This window comes from Mustela nivalis, assembly GCF_964662115.1.
Source record: "Mustela nivalis genome assembly, chromosome: 1".
Lineage (NCBI taxonomy): Eukaryota > Metazoa > Chordata > Mammalia > Carnivora > Mustelidae > Mustela > Mustela nivalis.
In genome coordinates, this window is record NC_139020.1 from 148229287 (window position 1) to 148248573 (window position 19287).

At 37.7% G+C, this 19287-nt stretch overlaps 2 protein-coding genes across 19 annotated transcripts in view; both read right to left on the reverse strand.

Annotated features, from left to right (window-relative positions):
- Positions 1-13891, reverse strand: part of TCAIM (T cell activation inhibitor, mitochondrial) — a 46527-nt gene extending 32636 nt beyond the window's left edge. The window contains exons 1-4 of one of the 18 annotated variants that reach the window (XM_082725091.1): positions 13698-13845; positions 5032-5078; positions 4553-4625; positions 4308-4443 (exon numbers count right to left, since the gene is read on the reverse strand). Coding sequence is in view for 11 of the 18 variants with exons in the window: in XM_082725096.1 (XP_082581222.1) it covers positions 4553-4625; positions 13218-13323 (179 nt within the window). In the remaining 7 variants the exon portion in view is untranslated. Of the gene's footprint in view, positions 1-4307; positions 4444-4552; positions 4626-5014; positions 5079-13217 lie in introns of all 18 variants that reach the window. The other 17 variants (XM_082725089.1, XM_082725101.1, XM_082725088.1 and 14 more) reach the window with 17 other exon arrangements.
- Positions 13892-15634: 1743 nt separating this feature from the next.
- Positions 15635-19287, reverse strand: part of TOPAZ1 (testis and ovary specific TOPAZ 1) — a 128835-nt gene continuing 125182 nt past the window's right edge. Inside the window, exon 21 of the mRNA XM_082724755.1 lies at positions 15635-15926. Within this exon, the coding sequence (XP_082580881.1) occupies positions 15707-15926 (220 nt within the window). The 3' untranslated portion in view covers positions 15635-15706. The remainder of the gene's footprint in view (positions 15927-19287) is intronic.

Below are 19287 nucleotides of genomic sequence, written 5' to 3' on the forward strand. Positions count from 1 at the left end.
AATATTGTAAAAACTTTGTATGGTGACAGATGGTAGCTAAACTTATCATGGATATCAGTTAATAATGTATAAAAACATTGAATCATTATGATGTATACTTGAAACTAATAGGGCACTGTATGTCGATTATACTTTAATTAAAAAGAATTTAACAAATAAATAAGAAATATATTAGAGTTTTAACAAGCAGAGAGTGCCACATGGTTTCTTAAAACTGGTTATAAATTCCTCTGATGCAATATGAGAAAATAATATTAATTAATAATAATAAAATTTCCCCTCAAACACTACTTTGAAATTTTAAGTGGCTTTACTGCAGATGGTGACAATTTCCTGTTATCATTTTTTTCTTCAGATAAAAAACCCTCAATATCCATAGTGTAATCTTTTTTTTCTAGTGAAAAATATTTTGAGTACAATGCTTAAAAAGAGATACAAGATGCCCCTTAGTTTACCTCCTCATAGCTGGCATGCTAAAATTATCCTAGTTGGGTAACTCGACATTCTCATTCTTAAATTTTGGCAAAACACATCTAGGAGTATTTTTTAAAGTACAGTTTTAAATCCAGATGAAATTATTTGCAATTTTTGGGAAGCACTTCTGTGACATCTATTTTTGAATATTGTAATTTTACCTTTTCCATTCTATAACAGTCTATAAAGAAGTCTAAATATGAGGCACCCTTTTGTCTCATATATGACCTCATACAATACTGAGTAGAAGTGTGTCTCATACATTATTGAGTGAATGGAAGGCTATTGTATTTTTTAAATGATAGAGATTACAGGATCATTTATGGAGATTTTTTGGCAATCTGGAGACCAACCACATTTTCAGATTACCTCTTTTTTTTTTTTTTGGCACATATTCAAACCTTTTACAAAGTCAATATACAAGGCTGTGCATGAAGAACTACAACAGGAGTCTAAACAATAAAGTAAGCAATAAGCCAGGTACTGATGGTCTCAATATCAGGCCATGTAAGCAAACACTGACAGCTCCACTGATTCCCCGTTTGAGCTTCATTTCTCATTCCCAAATGTCTCACAGACACTTAAGCTATCCTGCCAGCCTCTCAAATTTTATGTGTCTAAAATAAGGAGTAGAGGTCACTGTTTTCCTTCTAATCTCAGCCTGGGTACAGAAAGCAAGGAAGCAGTTCAACCCAAGATTATCTTCCTTATCTCTGTCACTGCGGTACCCCTTTCCTCCATGTTGCCAGAGTACAAATCCACAGCCAGTACCACTGCCCAATTTTGGGTACTCTGGAAATTGGCTGTTTCTTCTCACTTTACAATGTCCCCGGAAACCATTCCTTCTTTCCATTTCTCTGCCGCCCATTAACACCAAAAAGTTGAACTGCACAATTCATCTACCCCCTAGTGTTTTTTCCCATTTTCTATACAGGTTAATTTTCCTAAAATCCCACTACCACAGTATTCCCTACTATAACACCTTTGCTAGTGTTTCAACTCCTGCGAATAAAATCCACTTCTTAGTCTGGTATTTCCAATCCTCTGTAATCATTTCCAATCTGTCTTTCTACAGTGATTTCCTAGCACTCTAAGACGACTTTAGGCCAAAGTAATCTTTCTCATTCCTCCCTCATTTCTGCATGATTTCTCAGCCCCAAACACGCTCCCAGTGCCCTACCCAAATTGTTCCCACTCACTGAACAATTACTATGTAAGTACTATACACCAGGAGACAAGGTGCCCACTTCCCCCACAAACTTCCCTTTTGTATCCTCACTATAGTTCTTTCCCTCTTCTAAACTTTAAAAACTCTGAACTCTAAGAAACTGCTTACCTGCCATATTTGCAACAATACCGTCAAGTATAAATGATGTTTCCATTTGTTTTTCTCTTCCTTTATCCACCCACACACCTCAGCTACCATGGGCCCTTGAAGGCAGTAACCATATTACACATACAAGCTGAGGCTGACTATGCTGGTGGGCAACCGCTGAAAAGCAGAGGTCAAGACACACTTAGATGTGTGAGAGAACCGGGAAAGGGAGAAGGTGGAGAGACCTTTCAGACCACAATGTAGGTCTGACAGGGACAGAGCAAAGGCAGGAGGACTGGGTAGGAAGTCCTGGACTGCAGCACAAGTTCCAAGAATGGTCAGCCAGGCCAATGAGGAGTTGGACCAAAGGCACCCACTGGCAAAGTCCCATGTCTTGCTAGCATTCTAGCAATTCTGACTTCGTGTTCCTGCTCTGCTTGGGCACTGACAGCTGGTAAAGTGGGGCTTTGAGGTAAATCCACTGAACCATAGAGACAAGAGAACTCAGCGGGTACCTTAGAGCTGCACAGCGGAAGGTATGGCACAAGTATTATTGTTAAGGTAGGTTAAATGAATGTTTAGTAGGTATTTAATGAAAGGAAACTTAACAGAATCAAGGAAAATTATATCAAAAGCAATATTATGTTACTTGAAATTGAGCAAATTTTGCACATGGAAATCTGGATTTATAAGACATTAGGAAAGGATTAAATTTTTGAAAGATGAATCACTAGAAAAGGGATCAGCAAACTTTTTCTAAAAAAGGGTCATATAGTCAACATTTTAGGCTTTGTGGGCCCCATGGCCTGTGTTACAACTATTCTACTTTGCTGCTGTAGTGGGAAAGCAGCGACAATAAAGCACATGAATGAGTATGGCTGTGGTCAAACAAAACTGTACTTAAATAAACAGTGGGGCCATCTGACCACGGACTATACCTTGCTGACTTTTAAACTAGAGGATTTAAATATAAGTATCTCAAGTACATTTAAAATAACATGCACAGGGGTGCCTGGGTGGCTCAGCGGGGTTAAAGCCTCTGCCTTTGGCCCAGGTCATGGTCCTGGGGTCCTGGGATCGAGCCCCGCATCGGGCTCTCTGCTCAGTGCAGAGCCTGCTTTTCTCTCTCTCTCTCTCTCTCTCTGCCTGCCTCTCTGCCTGCTTGTGTTCTCTGTCAAATAAATAAATAAAATCTTTTAAAAAAAATACATGTACAATTTACTTCTAGTTTTTGTAGAACACAGACTATGTAAAGAAGAAATTTGTTAACTCACATGGATTTTTCAAAAAAAAAAAAAAAAGGAAAGAAAGTTATCCTACTGATTAGAGCAAAATTGCCTTGAGTTAAATCAAAAGAAGAGCCATTAACACTTTAGGAGATACGGAATTTACAGACTGAAGTAACAGAAGGTCACTACTGGTATCTATTTCATAGTTAAAGATTATGACTTGATTTCTAATTAACAACTAAGAATTTGCACTACAATTAGTTTTCATGATCCATAGTGCTATAAAATAAGCTTATGTGGCCATGACTAACATTAAAAAAAGAGAAGACATGCAACAGAAAATATCACTGAATACTGTGTGTGCCAAGGGTAACTATTGTTACGAAACTGGTATTTTATGTATTACAATTAAAATACAGTTTTCTGAAGGCTAGAATAAAACAAGCTGGAAGCATGGCTCTATTACGCAACCACTACTATTCCCTGCTTGTCAATGACAGAGTGAAGAGGCAAGCGTTCCCCCAGGCTCCTATGAGCTCTCCTCATATTAGAGAATGTAAATAACAATATGTTAGCCTGGTCTTCTGTGGTTGAACAGTATTAAGATATCATAAAATGGAGAAGGTCTACACATCTGCAGAACAGTTTTTCAGGGTGCACTCTATCTCAGATTCTTTGTTTCCCTGCCTCTCCCCCTCTTCCCTCCATGTCTTAAGAACTGTGTCATAAATTCAGAGAAAGTCTCCCTTTCTTTGAGAATCCTTGTCATATACAAGTTGGTGGAAAAACTCTGTTTCCCCAAAATAACTCCCTTTTGTCAATGACTACTTACTTGAAGAGGATAGTTATTTAAAAGTAATAATTTTTGCCAAATATATTTTAGAAGATTAAAACTTCACATATCATTTTTATGTAATGTTGTGTTTAGTTATATATTTGGAGCCAATGCACTCGACTTTTCCCTTTTTTGGCTTGGCTACCAAGAAGCCAGAACTAAATTTGACGTCTGAATAATTATATAATCAGTTTTGCTTTTTAACACAATAATCTTTTTCTCTACAGGACTCCTGCAATTATCCTATATATGCTTATTATAAAATGCCAATCAAATTTTATAGCTGAACTCCTTAAATCCTTTCTTGAAGTAGGATTTAGATTATATATCATAAATAGCAAATACAGTAGTCAAATGACCTTACTATACAATTTAAATGTAAAGTGGTTTTCTACACGATAGCAATAGACTTGAGGGCAACATAACAGAAACTTTACCTTTTTTCCTACTTTACCTTTTTTCCTCTTAATGTTTTCACACTGAACTATTCTGGAAGATGGTATTCTATTCACCTGCTGCCCTGAATGAACTCTTGGTGGACCTGGATGGTCACATGAATTTTCTTTTTCTCTTCTTGTTCTTGCCCTCCACTACCATAATATAATTTTAGAATTTGAAAAATAATAATAAATTAAAATTAGTCAAATATGTAACAGAATCCCTCCCCATACTAATTACACAATGAACCACAAAGCTTACCTTCTCACAGGTCTCAGGTGGCAAAACATTTCTGAATATATATGAACATCAATTCCCAGGCATCCATTAATCACTTAAAAAGTTAAGCAGATACAAGTGATGAACAAGTGGAATTTGAATTAAAACATTTCCATTTATATTAGCAAATCCCCCAAAATGAAATGCTTACCTGTAAATCTAACAAAATATGCACAAAATCTAAATGAGTAAAACTACAAAAATGAAGAATGAAATCAAAGAATTAAATAAATTGAGAGATATCCCATGTCCATGGATAGGAAGACTCAATATTGTCAAGAAGTACTTTCCAATTTAATCTATAGGACAACAGATTGGATCTATAGATTCTGTGCAATCCCAACAAAAACTCCAGAAAGTTATTTTGTGGATAAAACTCAGGTAAAAAACTAAGAACAGCCAACTCAATATTGAAGAAGAACAAAGTTGGAAGAATGACATTACCTGACTTCAAGACTTACTATAGCAAGACTTCAAGACTTAAGCTCTAGCAATCAACACTGTGGTACTGGTAAAAGAACAGACAAACAGATCAATGGAACGGAACAGACAACCCAGAAATAGATCCACGTAAGTACAGTCAACTGATCTTTAGAGCAAAGATAGTCTTTTCAACAAATGGTACTAGAACAACTGGACATTGACATGCAAATAAATTCATGTAGTCATAGACTTACACCATTCACAAAAATTAACTCAAAATCAATCACAGACTTAAATGTAAATCACAAAACTATAAAACATCTAGAAGATAACACTTGAAAAAACCTAGATGACTTTGGGTATGTTGATGACTTTTTAGATTCAACACCAAAGGCATGATCTGTGAAAAAAAGAAATGATAAAGTGAACTTCATTAAAATTAAAATCTTGTGCTCTACAAAAGACAATGAGAAGACACTGAGAGGAAATATTTGTAAAAGATACACATAACTGAAGAAAGGCTATAATTATCCAAAATATACACAAATTTTTTAAAAAAATTCAACAAGAAACAACCTGATTCAAGAAAGGGTCAAATTAAATGTGTCCTTTGTTATTGTAAAAATATCAAGATATTTTAACTAAAAATTTTACCCAACTGAACCAATTTTATATTATTTATACCTATTTTGGTGTTTTGTCTTTATAGTAAATAAGGTTTTTGAAGAAAGGAAAAAAAAAAAAATGAACCAAAGACCTGAACAGATACCTTATAAAATAAGATATACAGATGACAAATAATCATATGAAAAGATGTTCAACATGATATATCATTAGCGAACTGCAAATTAAAACAATGAAACACTACTACACGTCTATTAGAATGGCCCAAATCCAGAAGAACACTGATAACCCCAAATGCTGATGAGAATGTGCAACAACAGGAACTCTCACTCACTGCTGGTGGGAATGCCAGGACAGTAGGGCAGTTTCTTACAAAACTAAACATGCTTTTGCCATATGATCCAGCAATCACACTCCTTGGTATTTACCCAAAGGAACTGAAAACTATCTTTATATAGAAAACTGCACACAGATGCTTAGTTTTTTAAATATTTTTTAAAAATTTTTATTTATTTGTTCGGTAGGGGTGGGTGGTGCACAAGCAGGGGGGAGTGGCAGGAAGAAGCAGATACCCCCCGAGCAGGGAGCCTGATGCGGAACTTGACCCCAAGACCCCGGGATCATGACCTGAGCTGAAGGCAGATGTTTGACCAATTGAGCCACATACGCACCCCCACACAGATGTTTATAAAAGCTTTATTCATAATTGCCAAAACTTGGGAGCAACCAAGATGTTCTTCAGAAGATGAATGGATAAACTGTGGTATATCTAAACAATGGATTATTATTTAGCGCTAAAAAACAAAAGAGCCATCGAGCCATGAAAAGACATGGAAGAATCTTCAAAAGCTACAGTAATTAAAAAACAGTATGATACTGACATAAAAAGAGACATTTGGATTAATGGGACAGAATACAGAGCCCCAAAATAAATCTATGCATATTATGGTTAATTAATTTACGACAAAGGAATCAAGAATATACCATGGGGAAAAGATAGTCTCTTCGAGAAATAATGCTTGGGAAGGGGCGCCTGGGTGGCTCAGTGGGTTAAAGCCTCTGCCTTCGGCTCAGGTCATGATCTCAGGGTCCTGAGATCAAGTCCCGCATCAGGCTCTCTGCCCGGCAGGAAGCCTACTTCCTCCTCTCTCTCTCTCTCTCTGCCTGTCTCTCTGTCTAGTTGTGATCTCTGTCAAATAAATAAATAAATAAAGATTCTCTTTCCCTCTCCTCTGCCCCTCCTTCCCACTCACTCACACTCTCTCTGTCTCGAAAACAAAAATTTAAAAAAATTAAAAAAAAAAAAAAGAAAGAATGCTGGGAAAATTGGACAGCCATATACGAAAGAAGTAAACTGGACACAAAAATTAATTCCAAATGGATAAGAGACTTCAACATAAGACCTAAAAGCATAAAACTCCTAGAAGAAAACAAAGGTGGCCAGCTCTTTAAAATAGGTCTTGGCAATGGTTTTTTGGAAATCTGGTAACTAAAGCAAAAACAATTAGGCCTACATCAAACTGAAAAGCTTTTGCACAGCAAAGGAAACCATCAATAAAATGAAAAGGCAACCTACTGAATGGAAGAAAATAATTGCAAATCATGATGTATCCAATAAGGGACCAATATTCAAAATATATAAAGAACTCAACTCAATAGCAAACAAACAATCGGATTAAAAAATGGGCAGAAGATCTGAATGAACATTTTTCCAAAGAAGACATACAGAATGGCCAACAGACATATGAAGATGCTCAATCTCACTAATTATCAGGAAAAGAATGAAAACTACAATGAGATATCACTTCATACTCTTTAGAATGATTATTATCAAAAACACAAAAGAAATAACAAGAGTTGGTGAGAATGTGGAGAAAAGGAAACCCTTGTATAGTATTGCGGGAATGTAAGTCAGTGTGACCACTATGGAGTTTCCTCAAAAAATTAAGGATTAAACCACCATATGACCCAACAATTCCTTCTGGGTATTTATCCAAAAAAAACAAAACCACTAATTCGAAAAGATATAGGCGTCCCCATGTTCTTGCATCATTACTTACAACAGCCAAGATATGGACACAACCACATCACACCATTGATGAATAGATAAAGAAGATGTATATTTATACAATCATATATTACTCGGTCATAAAAAAGAATGAAATCTTGCCATTTGCAACAACATAGATGGATCTCAGGGACAATATGCTAAGTGAAATAAGTTAGACAAAGGAAGATAAATACTGTATGATCTCTCTTATATGTGGGATCTAAAAAACAAACAAGAACAAAATTAAGAAACCCACCAAGCTCATAGATACAAGAGAACAGATTGGTGGCTGCAAAAGTAGGAGTGGGGGTAGAGGGGAAGAAATGGATGAACTATTTTTTTTTTAAAGATTCATTTATTTATTTTTATTTGAGAGGCAGAGATTAAATATAATCTTAAAATGTTCCTAAATACAAGTCTTAACATTAAATCATTATTTCTAGATTTAGAGAGAACTTAAAAAGAAAAACGCTACTACAGGTTAAGAGGTGTTTTCTGCCTGCTTTTTGGATGAGTAGGTGATTTCCTAAAAAGGTGGTGGGAGTACCTGGGTGGCTAGTGGGTAAAGTGTATGACTCTTGTTTTAGGCTCAAGTCTTGATCTCGGGGTCCTGGGATCAAACCCAGCATAGGGCTCTATGATCAGCGCTGAGTCAGCTGGTTCCTCTCTTTCTACTTCTCCTCCAGCTCCCTCTTTCCCTCTCAAATAAATAAAATCTTTAAAAAAAAGTTAAAAAAAATGTTCACATGGGCAGTAGAGCAAAAAGAATTAGCATGTAGGCCTATGCCACATGTGACTACTCCAAATTGACATACATTTTAAGTGTAAAGTATGCATTGGATTTTAAAGATTTCGTACAAAGATAGAATGCAAAGTACCTCATTAATACTTTTCTGTATCAATTAGAAGTTGAAATAATTTATTAAAATTAATCTTGTTTTTTTTTTTAATCTTTTTTTTTTTTTTTTTTTTTTTTTTGACAGACAGAGATCACAAGTAGGCAGAGAGGCAGGCAGAGAGAGAGAGAGAGAGAGAGGAGGAAGCAGGCTCTCCGCGGAGCAGACAGCCCGATGCGGGGCTTGATCCCAGGACCCTGGGATCACGACCTGAGCCGAAGGCAGAGGCTTCAACCCACTGAGCCATCCAGGCGCCCCAAAATTAATCTTATTTTATTTTTTTGCTTTTTAAAAAGTAAAACACAACCTGATTTTGTCTTCAGCAGTTCACTACCAGAAAAATGTAAAATTACATCCGTGGTTCATACTACATTTCTATTGGATTGTGCTGGTCTAAGCCAGTGCAAGGCAAAAACACTTTCGTTAACATGACACTGTCAGAGAAGGCAGTCTGCACAATGGTTAGGAAAGGGAGGATGCCCTGTCTGAAATCTGTATTCAACTCTTGATCTTGATTCTGACTACCTGTGTGAGCATGGGCAAGATATTTTACCTGTGAGTCTGTTTTCTCACCTCATAAATAATACAGAAGGTTCAAGAGCTGCCTCTTCTATGAAGAAAGTTAAATGTGAAATAGCTTATGTGCAATTGGTGAATAGGGGAAAGATCTTATATCCTATGCAGTTTTTTCCCAGAATGTTAAAGGTTTGGAGAGATCAGAGGTGATCTTTCTACAGTTACAAAGGCTTTAGCCGTAATAACAAAACATGAAAATCCCCCAGTAGTTCCTTTGGTTTAAGAAGCGGATGGTTAGCAGCTTCAAGTACCCCTGCATTTTTCATCAAGCAATCTGGAAAGCTGTTAGTACAGATGAAAAAGCTGGAGACTTTCATGTCTTGTTTTGAGTGGTGTGTATTTTTTTTCTTCATAACCCCTGTTATTTTAGTATATTATTCTGTAGAATGTCTGGATTTCCAGGAACGTGTTTATGTCATTATAGCAGAAACACCTGTAAATAAATACTGTCACCCCAAACTGACCTTTAATTAAAAATTTAAAAATTTCCATGAGCTGAGAGAATACTTGGAGCTAACACTATGCTATATATAGTCTGCTAGACAGAAGTAGTTTAGTCAGAAACTTTATTGTAGAAAATGTCAATTCAGTAAGTATTTTATTGACATTTGTCTTTATCAAAAGGGAAGAATTATAATTCTAATACTGGCAATAAAGACTAACAAATTTAATACAAATGAAACAACAATATAGATGCTTTCATCTGTCTAGTCACCGGACTATCTGCACTGTATATTTTTGAGAAAATGTTGAAAGATACGTATAAAATGCTGGAAATACTCATTACAGTCTATCTCTAAAAGCTGAAATGTAATCTAGAATATTATTTTTTAGCTCTCTGGATATGGAATCCCACATTAGACTTTTTTAGAAAAATATTTTATTTATTTTAGAGAGAGAGAGAGAGCACACCAGCAAGAGCAGGGTGAGGGGCCAAGGGAGAAGGAGACTCCCCACTGAGCAGTGAGCCCCACATGGGACTCAATCCCAGAACCCCAGGACTCTAGCACCTCAGAACCATAATCTGAGCCCAAGGCAGACATATAACTGAGCCACCCAGGCGCCCCCCACCCCTGCATTAAACTTTTGTACATGTTCTAAGGAGTATATTATGCTTAAAAGTAGGGGCTTGTCTCAGTACTTTTGTGAAACTTAAATATAATAATGTGCATAAAGGATTTAGCAACATCTAGCAAATAGAAAATTCATATAAGTGACAACTATTATTATTATATAATGCAGGGTGAATAAAATTCTGCAGAATTACTTTTCCCCCTCCTAATAAGGGCTTACATATAGGTAGAACATGTATTTAAACACAACATTTTATCCAAAAACAAATTTCTTAATTGGAAAACTCAGAATTATCACAATAAGGGTGTGTAAAAGTCTTAAAAAATACAGAGCAAGACTCCATACAAGTAAATAAATTACAAATGTATGATTTAATTTCATAAACTTTAGGGAGAAAACAACCTATTGGAACAAATAAATATAACTGCTTATTTTTATTATTCAAAGACAAAGAAAGTTATCACTTGCTAAGTAATAAAAAGTTTCACAGTAGTACTTCTCTTCCAAAAAAAAAAAAAAAAAGAGAAGAGAACCTAACTGGGTATAATAAAATTGTATTGTGCTGTAGGAACTGCCTTTTTGATGAATGAATAAAGTGGTTTTCTCAGCTGGGAGGAAGAGAGACAACATGAGAGGAAATGGAACTCCTTTTACTTTTGCCAACAATCTTCCCTTCCCCCAACAATGATGGCCAACTCATATTTCTATAGGAAAATGACTATATACATGAAAAATATTCATTTAATTCTGATATACACTCAACAAAATTATTATTCTAAGATCATTGTTTTCTATATAAATCATTGGAAAAAATTAAAAATATTTTTTTCTGGTTCTGCTGAAGAATCAGATAGGAAATGCAGAGTTTCCCTTGGAGTCCTGAGTTTTTCTTAAGTATTTCCCATAAGATCTTCTCAAAGAGTGGACTCAGACAACTAAGTGAAAGGGAAAGCCTGATGGGATCAAGATCCTTTTGGAAAGATGGATTAGAGAAGAAACAAGAAAAAAAGAAACAGGAAACAACCTTTAGGGCAGTGGTTGTCAAAGCTGGAAACAGAATCTCCGAGATCTTCTAAGAAATAAAAATGACTAGGCCCCGCCCCAGTCCTGCAGAATCAGAAAACTGGATGGGGCCCAGCAATCTGTTTTAACATGTCTTTGGGATTCTGATGCACACTTCAGTTTAGGGAACCCTTATTTCACCAGGACTATTTTACAGGATTGATGTATCAGAAAACTTTAAGTTTTAAGAATTAAAAATACTTCTTTAACAAACTTAGGGAAATATCCCTAGATACTCAATTGTATGTGAAAAATCAAATAATTATAAGTTTTCCTTGAAATAGTTCTTTGTTTTCTGTATGGTTTACCCCGTTTTTGCACTTAAAAAAATTCTAAGTGGAAACAAGGTTAAACCTCAGCCCTCTGGCAGACGTGGCTGGTTGCCCTTTCATGTGGGTCAGTCTCATCTCTGCTAGACCAAGAACCCAACTTCAACACTCTAGTTAGAAATAAACAGGCCCCAGAAAAATCAAAATCGTAAGGGGCCTGACTGACAACTGCAATGTTAACTTTTAAATTTACTGTAAGAAATGTGATTGCTAAAAAGACAAGATTTCTTTACCTTATAGGACTTAGATATCCAGAAATTCAAAATGACTTTTAGCAGATTGAAAATCCACTGTTTCAGAGCAGAGCTAGGTGTTCCCACTTGCTAGTGAAAAACAGTTTGAAAGCCTGGGGCACACAAGTCAACTTCTTGCGTCCAAATTTTTACATGGGTGGTTTTTAAGCAGATTCCATGTAGCCTACTATTCTTCCATTTGGAAAAGGCCTCAGGCATGCTATAAAATAACTAACTATTCAGGCTTGGGAGCACTATGGGTCCTTAATTGACCTAATTTATCAACAGGCATTTACCAAGTTCTTATGTGCCAGGCTCTGTGCAAAGTACTGGGAATAAAAAAAACATTAAGCCAATCCCACTTGTCCAGAAATTTAGTTTAGAAAAGACGGAGGGAGTGGCAAAATAATTACAAAATCCAGTTAATGAAATAATACAGTAATGCACTGAGTATTACCGGGGAAATCTCTGGTACAATATTTAGAAGGGGGAGTGGATTTGGAAGGTATTTTCCAAGGAGACAGAGAACTCTAGACTGGGGCTGGAAGATGAGGAAAGTCACAATTCATTTACAAAGCATCTTACATGGTCACTGTTATCCACTTAACAGTAATGTTAGCTTGTATTTCATAAAATGAAAATTTCTGATTTTAACCTAAATTCTATGCTAGGGCAATAAATCTATGCAGTTACAGATCAAACCTAGGAGAAAGAGATATCTAATTTGGTGGAAAAGACAAATTATGGGTTGTTTGATGAAAAAGGGTTTTGCTTACCTCTGACAGATACACAAATAGTAACTGTTTGTTAAATAAAGGTCCTAGGATTGGTCTTTGGCCATTTGACACAGTTTTTATTCGAACGTAATTTATTTTAACAAAGGTTAATATCCTCAGGCTACTCTCACTGTGAACTTATCGTAGTAACTATATTGTAAGTTTTTACAAGGAGTTTGTTTCGTCAAGGAGAAACAAAAGCAGGCAATTTTTCATTGCTTTTCAGTTGACTACTCAGGGAAGCGAAAAAGGCCAAGACAAAGCAAAGCAGCAAATCCTAGTAAATAAGAAGTTCTAGCAAAAGCAAAGTGCCTAGGTTCTTTAGTTTCCTTCTAAATCTTTTGCTAGGAGGTTCGGATCACAACACTTCTATGATAAATGGACTACGGGGAAACATAGTCGGAAACAAACGTAAACCGTCTTTGGTTTCTCATTTCTAAACAAGTTAAAACAGACGCGGTGCGCACACTCCGGGCCCTGGCATCGCCTCAGCTCAGAAGTTATCCCGTGGACCTAAGGAGACTCTGCAAGCTGACTCCCCGAACCCCTTTTTCTGCGCTGAGCCGCCCGAAAGCACCACTGGAGGCCCTCCCGCCGTGCTTACAGTTCCACCCAGCGTCCGCCGCGCGGGATCCCTCCGACCTGCTCCACCTCCCACCCCATACCAGGAGGAAGGCGCGTCGCTCCCGCGGGCCTGTGCAGAGACGCATGCGCACCGGTGCGCCAGCCCTACTAACGGGCGCGCGCCGCAGGGCCCGGCGTTCCCACCGCCTTCGTCCCACGGGACCCACTGACAGGTTCCTACCGATAGTGATCGCTGAGCCCCAGCCCTGAAATCCCAGTCGGGCGCGCACCGCTCGCGCGTCCTTCCGGCGCCGGCCGCAGCAGGTCGCTCGAGGCGAGTTCAGCGCGCAGCGGAGGCCGAGCTTGCGCTCTCATTGGCCGACGCCCGCCCGGCCTTCTTCCCTGAGCGCCTGCGCGCAGCCGGCCGTGGGGGAAAGCCCTAGCAGACCGCAGGCCTTTGCCCAGGTGACCTGGTTGTCGTTCCCGCTCTCCTGAATCCCTTGGCCTTCCACCTTCTTACCGACTGGCCGGGAGGGGGCTCCGCGGAAAGCTTTGAGAGACGCAAATAAGCCCTCCGAGACGTAACGACCTAGGCCGGAGGGCGTCGGAAAATGAGTAGAGGGCAGGTGGCGGGGCCTGACCGGAACGGGGAGGACATGATGGGGAGTAGAGGGTGACCGAGCACGCGCTGGAGCCTGGAGAAGGGAGGGGAGGGGTGACGAGCGCATGCTCCGGGACGCCTAGCGTTCCCCCCCCCCGCCGCCCTGTCCCGCATCCGGGCGCCCAGGGAGGGGGCGAGGCTGGCCTTGCAAATCGCCCGGGGCATTTTCGGAGCGGAAGCCTTAGGTCGGCTCTCTTGAAAGCTTTTTTAAAGGTCTTACTTAAGTATGCCCTTTGGCATACCTTTCAGAAACATAGCTAATTCCTAAACATTTTCTCCAGTTTACATTTTTTTCCTTTGGTCCCTTCGAGATCTTGCTATTTTCAAACCTTAAGCATTCCCTCCGCCCCCCTTTTTAAAACTATTCATCTTGAGATTTAGCTTTACTTGGGTCTGGTGGCTTTATCCCCAGGAATGGCCGGCCACAAGTGAAATTAGGCAAATGCAACAACCACTCTTTTCTCTACCTTTTGGCACTGTTCAGAGAGGGAAAAAAGACGCCTTCATTTGTTTCATCCCTAACGGCTCTTGCTCTGGACAATTTGGTCACTTGTGATCCATTCCATCCAACCCCATTTTTTTTTTTTTTTTCTTTTCTAAAAGCTTAATTTACCATCGTGCGCATTTTATCTTTTCAGATGCATCCTGGCCACCGACATCTAAATGGTCTCATATTTCTCTCCTTTCTTCGGTTTTCAGTTTCCATCTATAGGAAGGACTGATTTATTAAGTGTCCACTTACCATTCTCTTCGCTTGTCCTCAAAGGTGCCTCAAACTGATGGTATTAATCTCCAAACCTATTTTCTAGGTGCCGCATTTAAGTAATGGCAGTTACTCTCACCGGCTTTCTTCATACTGGAGAAGTGAGCATTTTTCTTTACCTCTCCTCTGCCTCACTTCCCATATCCTGTTCTAGTACTCATTTCACATTTCATCATATGATAATAGGCATTTTGTTAAGTGCTAGGATTTAACTTTTTTTAGTCTTGGGAGGGTATAGACGTACTCCAGTGATGCTATTACCATATTTTGAAAACTTTAGGAAATACCTTCAATCCCCTTAGTCACGACTTACTCTTTATTACTCACTTTATTCAGACTTTCTCTCTAAATGATTTTAAATTCGTTTTTAAGTATCAAATCAAGGATTGAGAATGATCATCTTGGAGAATGTGCTACAAATCCCGAAGACTTGAGAAAAGGAGTTTAAACTTCCTAAGGTGATTAGGAACAGTCCTTGTTAGGGTATTTATGTTGTGATCTATGTTTAAAATACTGTTTTCTTTAGTCATATCTAATGCAACAAATTACAAATTTTCAAAATAGAAACACTGTAAGATACACTAAAGGAAAATTATTCAGACAGTAATTTAAAAATTTTTTGGTATAACTCAGAAAGTGCCTTAGAATTTTAGTATTTGAATCATTTTTTGTTAGTATTTACTATTCTAGATTACAGATTTAGAATTGGACTTAGACTCTGTACTGTTTATAAACTTATTTCATATCCCTAAAGATTTATCTGGAAACTCCAGTTACCTGCTCACCTACTTTCCCTTTTATGACTCACTCTTATTAAATGCTGCACAATATTCAGTTTTTGATCTCCCACTGTTTAGATTTCAGAATAAATAGGGGTTTACCTAAGTTAAAGGGAAGTCAAAAAGTAATTTGAAAAATCACTTTTTGTGTGGATAAAACCATCTTGCATACTTTAATCCAAACTTTTAGTGTTTGGAAACTATTAACTTACTATATAAACCAATAAAGGGCAAAAGGTGAATACAGTGAAAACTATTTTTACTGCCTTTTATTTTCAACAATGATTACTTGAACTTAAAAAAAAAAAAAAAAAAGCCTTTATTAACTAATGGTTACTGAAAAGCCAGACCTTTCCAGCCCACTTCATATTCTCTTTCAACCATTTCAGGGCAGAACAGTGCTCCAAACTATAAACCTGCTCCTTATTAACATTGACGGTCATGTGCTTAATGAAGAGCTTTGGATCTGATATACGAGCAGCCATAATTAATCTTTCCACTGCAGCTTGATAATCATCCTTGCTCCGAGATTTGTTTTCTTCACATCTACAAAGTGAACAACTCACAAAGTCAGAAACTATAGTTTCTTTAAAACAGTCATCTACATTTACTGGTACTAAGCTGTGAGTCTTTTTTAGTGATAGTGGCTTTCAAATTTTTCAAATAAGACACATAGTAAAAGACATTTTATACTGTGACCTGTATATACCCTCATACATAAAGATGGAAGTTTCACAAGACTTACCCTTAAGACAATGTACTCTATTTTCTACTGTCTCTTATTTTTTTGAAAGATTTTATTTATTTGACAGAGAGAGAGAGAGAGCACACATGCAGGGGAAGAAGCAGGCAGAAGGAGAGGCAGGCTCCCCACTGAGCAAGGAGCCCGATGTGGGACTCAACCCCAGAACCCTGGGATCATGACCTGAGCTGAAAGCAGATGCTTAACCAACTGAGCCATTGAGCCTCCCTTTTATTTTTTTAATAATGTGGTTGCAGGGCTGCCTGAGTGGCACAGTTGATTAAGCTTCTGACTCTTGATTTCAGGCCTTGATCTCAGGGTCGTGAAATCGGGCCCTGCCCTGAGTCTCACTCTGCACTCAGCAGAGGCGGCTTACAACTTTCTCTCCTTCTCCCTTTGCCCCTCCCCCATATGTGCTTTCTCTCAAATAAATTAATATTTAAAGAAAATAATGTGGTTACAAAACCCATATTGATTTTACCACACAAATGCACTACAACCTACAGTTTGAAAAATACTTACCTAGAACACAGCTAATAACCTCTCTGTATTGTGAAAGTTGATAATGGCATAACTATTCACTGTAATGTGTACAAAAATAGTGAATTTAATCAAACTTGGAGTTATTAGCAATCACATATTTTACCTTGATATTAGCTATTTTTAATTCTAAGTATGTACTTAACAGGTGGCTAACATTTGGTAACAGAATAGAATTGTAGCTATATGTCTTTACTAAATTTCCAGTTACTTTTTTTAGTCTTGATTTAAGAGTTTTCTCTAAGTGCTACAGTTTACTCTTCTAATAACTTTTCTACCAGTCTCCAAATTTCATAAAATTTTAATGACTGTTTACCCTAAGAGATAGGGAGTGGGAAGTGTTTAAAATAGAGATGTGGCTGTTACATTAGGCATCAGTTGTTTGTGTTCACTGTATCCTGCTCTTGGCACCTGCAGGGCCCAACAGCAAGGTGCAAGAATGAGTCTCCTTGCATTAACACCTTAGTGTGGGGCACAGAATGGTGCGATTGAGGACTTCAGCTTGGTCACCAAGTTGAACCAGTCATCACAGAGAGGAAGGATTGGCAGGTGCCTTCTACTACTGAATGTAGTAATTGTCCTAAAATGTGGTGGACTGGGTATATGCCAACTAGGTGCAGTTTTTGAAAGCCTAAAGATGAAGAAAATTCTCCCTGAGAGAGGTTAGTGTAACAAGGCAGGTCTCAGGATGATAATAATAATAAAGAAAATAATATTGTTTGGGACAAAGTTAAAGATTTAGGCATGTCACTACTTTTGCACTGAGGTCAAAAATACCCCCCAAATTCAACAATGAATAAAAAGGCTGCATATATGTGGGGAATGGAAAGCTATGAGAAAATCAAACCTTCAAGTTGGGGAGCCAAATGCTTCATGCCACTTATAGTGCACAGTAGTACAGAAAGAGGCCCTCAGAAAAAAATAAAGCTATAACAAAAAAAAAAACCAAAAACAAAAATAAAAAGCTAATTGTAGTGGTTTTTTAAAAAAATGTGAACCTAAAATTATTTTCTGGGGTGCCTGGGTGGCACAGTCAGCTAAGTCTCCAACTCTTGATCTCAGCTCAGGTCAATCTCAGGGTTGTGAGTTCAAGCCTAGTGTGGAACCTACTTTAAAAAAATTATTTTCTAATTTTCTTCCCCTTAAGTATGGCCTAGGTTAAATGACTCACTATCACACATGGAATTAAGCAAAAATGACAGTGTGTACCTTTGGACACTGGTTATTAGATGACAATTCTTCCTGGGTCTCTGCATTTCTGTAAGTTTTGAGAGCAGAGACACTAACTATCTCTTGTTCTGCCTTTCAAGGATGTTTATATAGTGGACCATCTTGAAAGACAAAGACAGGGTCTTCTAGAGCAAAGAGAAGGTTTCCTTATAGCCTCACAAGATAGAGATGATATTTCTCTGAAGAGCAACAGGGCAGGCATGCTTATCATTCATTATAACAGGTCCCCTGAAGTTCAAGATTACTCTTCTGTAACAGAACCCAGTGCATGTAAAGGTATCCACCTGGGCCCATCTGTTGGACTCGGGGAGGAAAACAGGAGAAACATATATGCAGATAATCATATTGCTTGCTATACCATAAGTAATAACATCTTCTGTCTCCAATGCAAGAATCTTGTGTCTTACACTAGGATCCAAGTGACTACGTCAGACTGACTGGTAAACTGCAAATAGAGCCTTCGCAGTTCTTGATATGTCATAAAAGGGACTGTAGCTTCCTCTTTGCCTTTTCTCTCTTAGATCACTCTCTCAGGTAAGTTAGCTGTCCTATCATGAAGACACTCAAGGAAATGAGGATTCTTGGCAATGACATATTAATGAGCCATCTAGAAAATGGATCCTCCAGCCTCAGTCAAGTCATCAGGTAGGTGACCTCAACTCCTGACCCACTACCTCAGAGATCCTGAGCCATAACCATACTGCTAAGCTACTCCAAAATTCCTGACCCACAGAAACTAAAATAATATTTGCTGTTTTAAGCTGTTTGGGGATAATTTATACACAGTAATAGATAATGGATAGGATATCCAAACTGATGATGTGGTTTATACCACCGGTAAACTGAAGAAATCTTCTTGTCAAAAAACTCTAAAACAGGAGACCCATGAGATCTTTATTAGTTTCCTGGATAGGCCGATAAGGAATTGAAGTGGTATAAGCCCAAATTCTGGGATTTTACACAAATTATTTGAAGAAATACCAGTCTTTCCAACACCTACATTATAATATTATGCATTTATAACAACACTTCAAAATCTAGAAACTAGGCTGATGGCTTTATGTTCAACATAATTCTTTACTGAATCAAATAAACCATTGCATATTTCCCTTTTAGACTTGGTTTTTAGATCTTCTGTGTTGACCGGAAAGATAAGTAACTTTTAGATACCTATCTAAAAATCTATCTGTACACAAGAAAGACTGATTCTTAAAAAGGATCCATTTCTCTGTCCCTAGAAAGCATCTTTGAAGTTGCTAATGTGTTTATTAAATGTTACCAGCTTGTTTGGTTTTATGTCTCCAGCAGGTCAAATCCTTTTTCAATTTAAATGTTACCAAAGTTTATAAATACATACATATACTAATATATATATATTTTACATGTAATAAATAT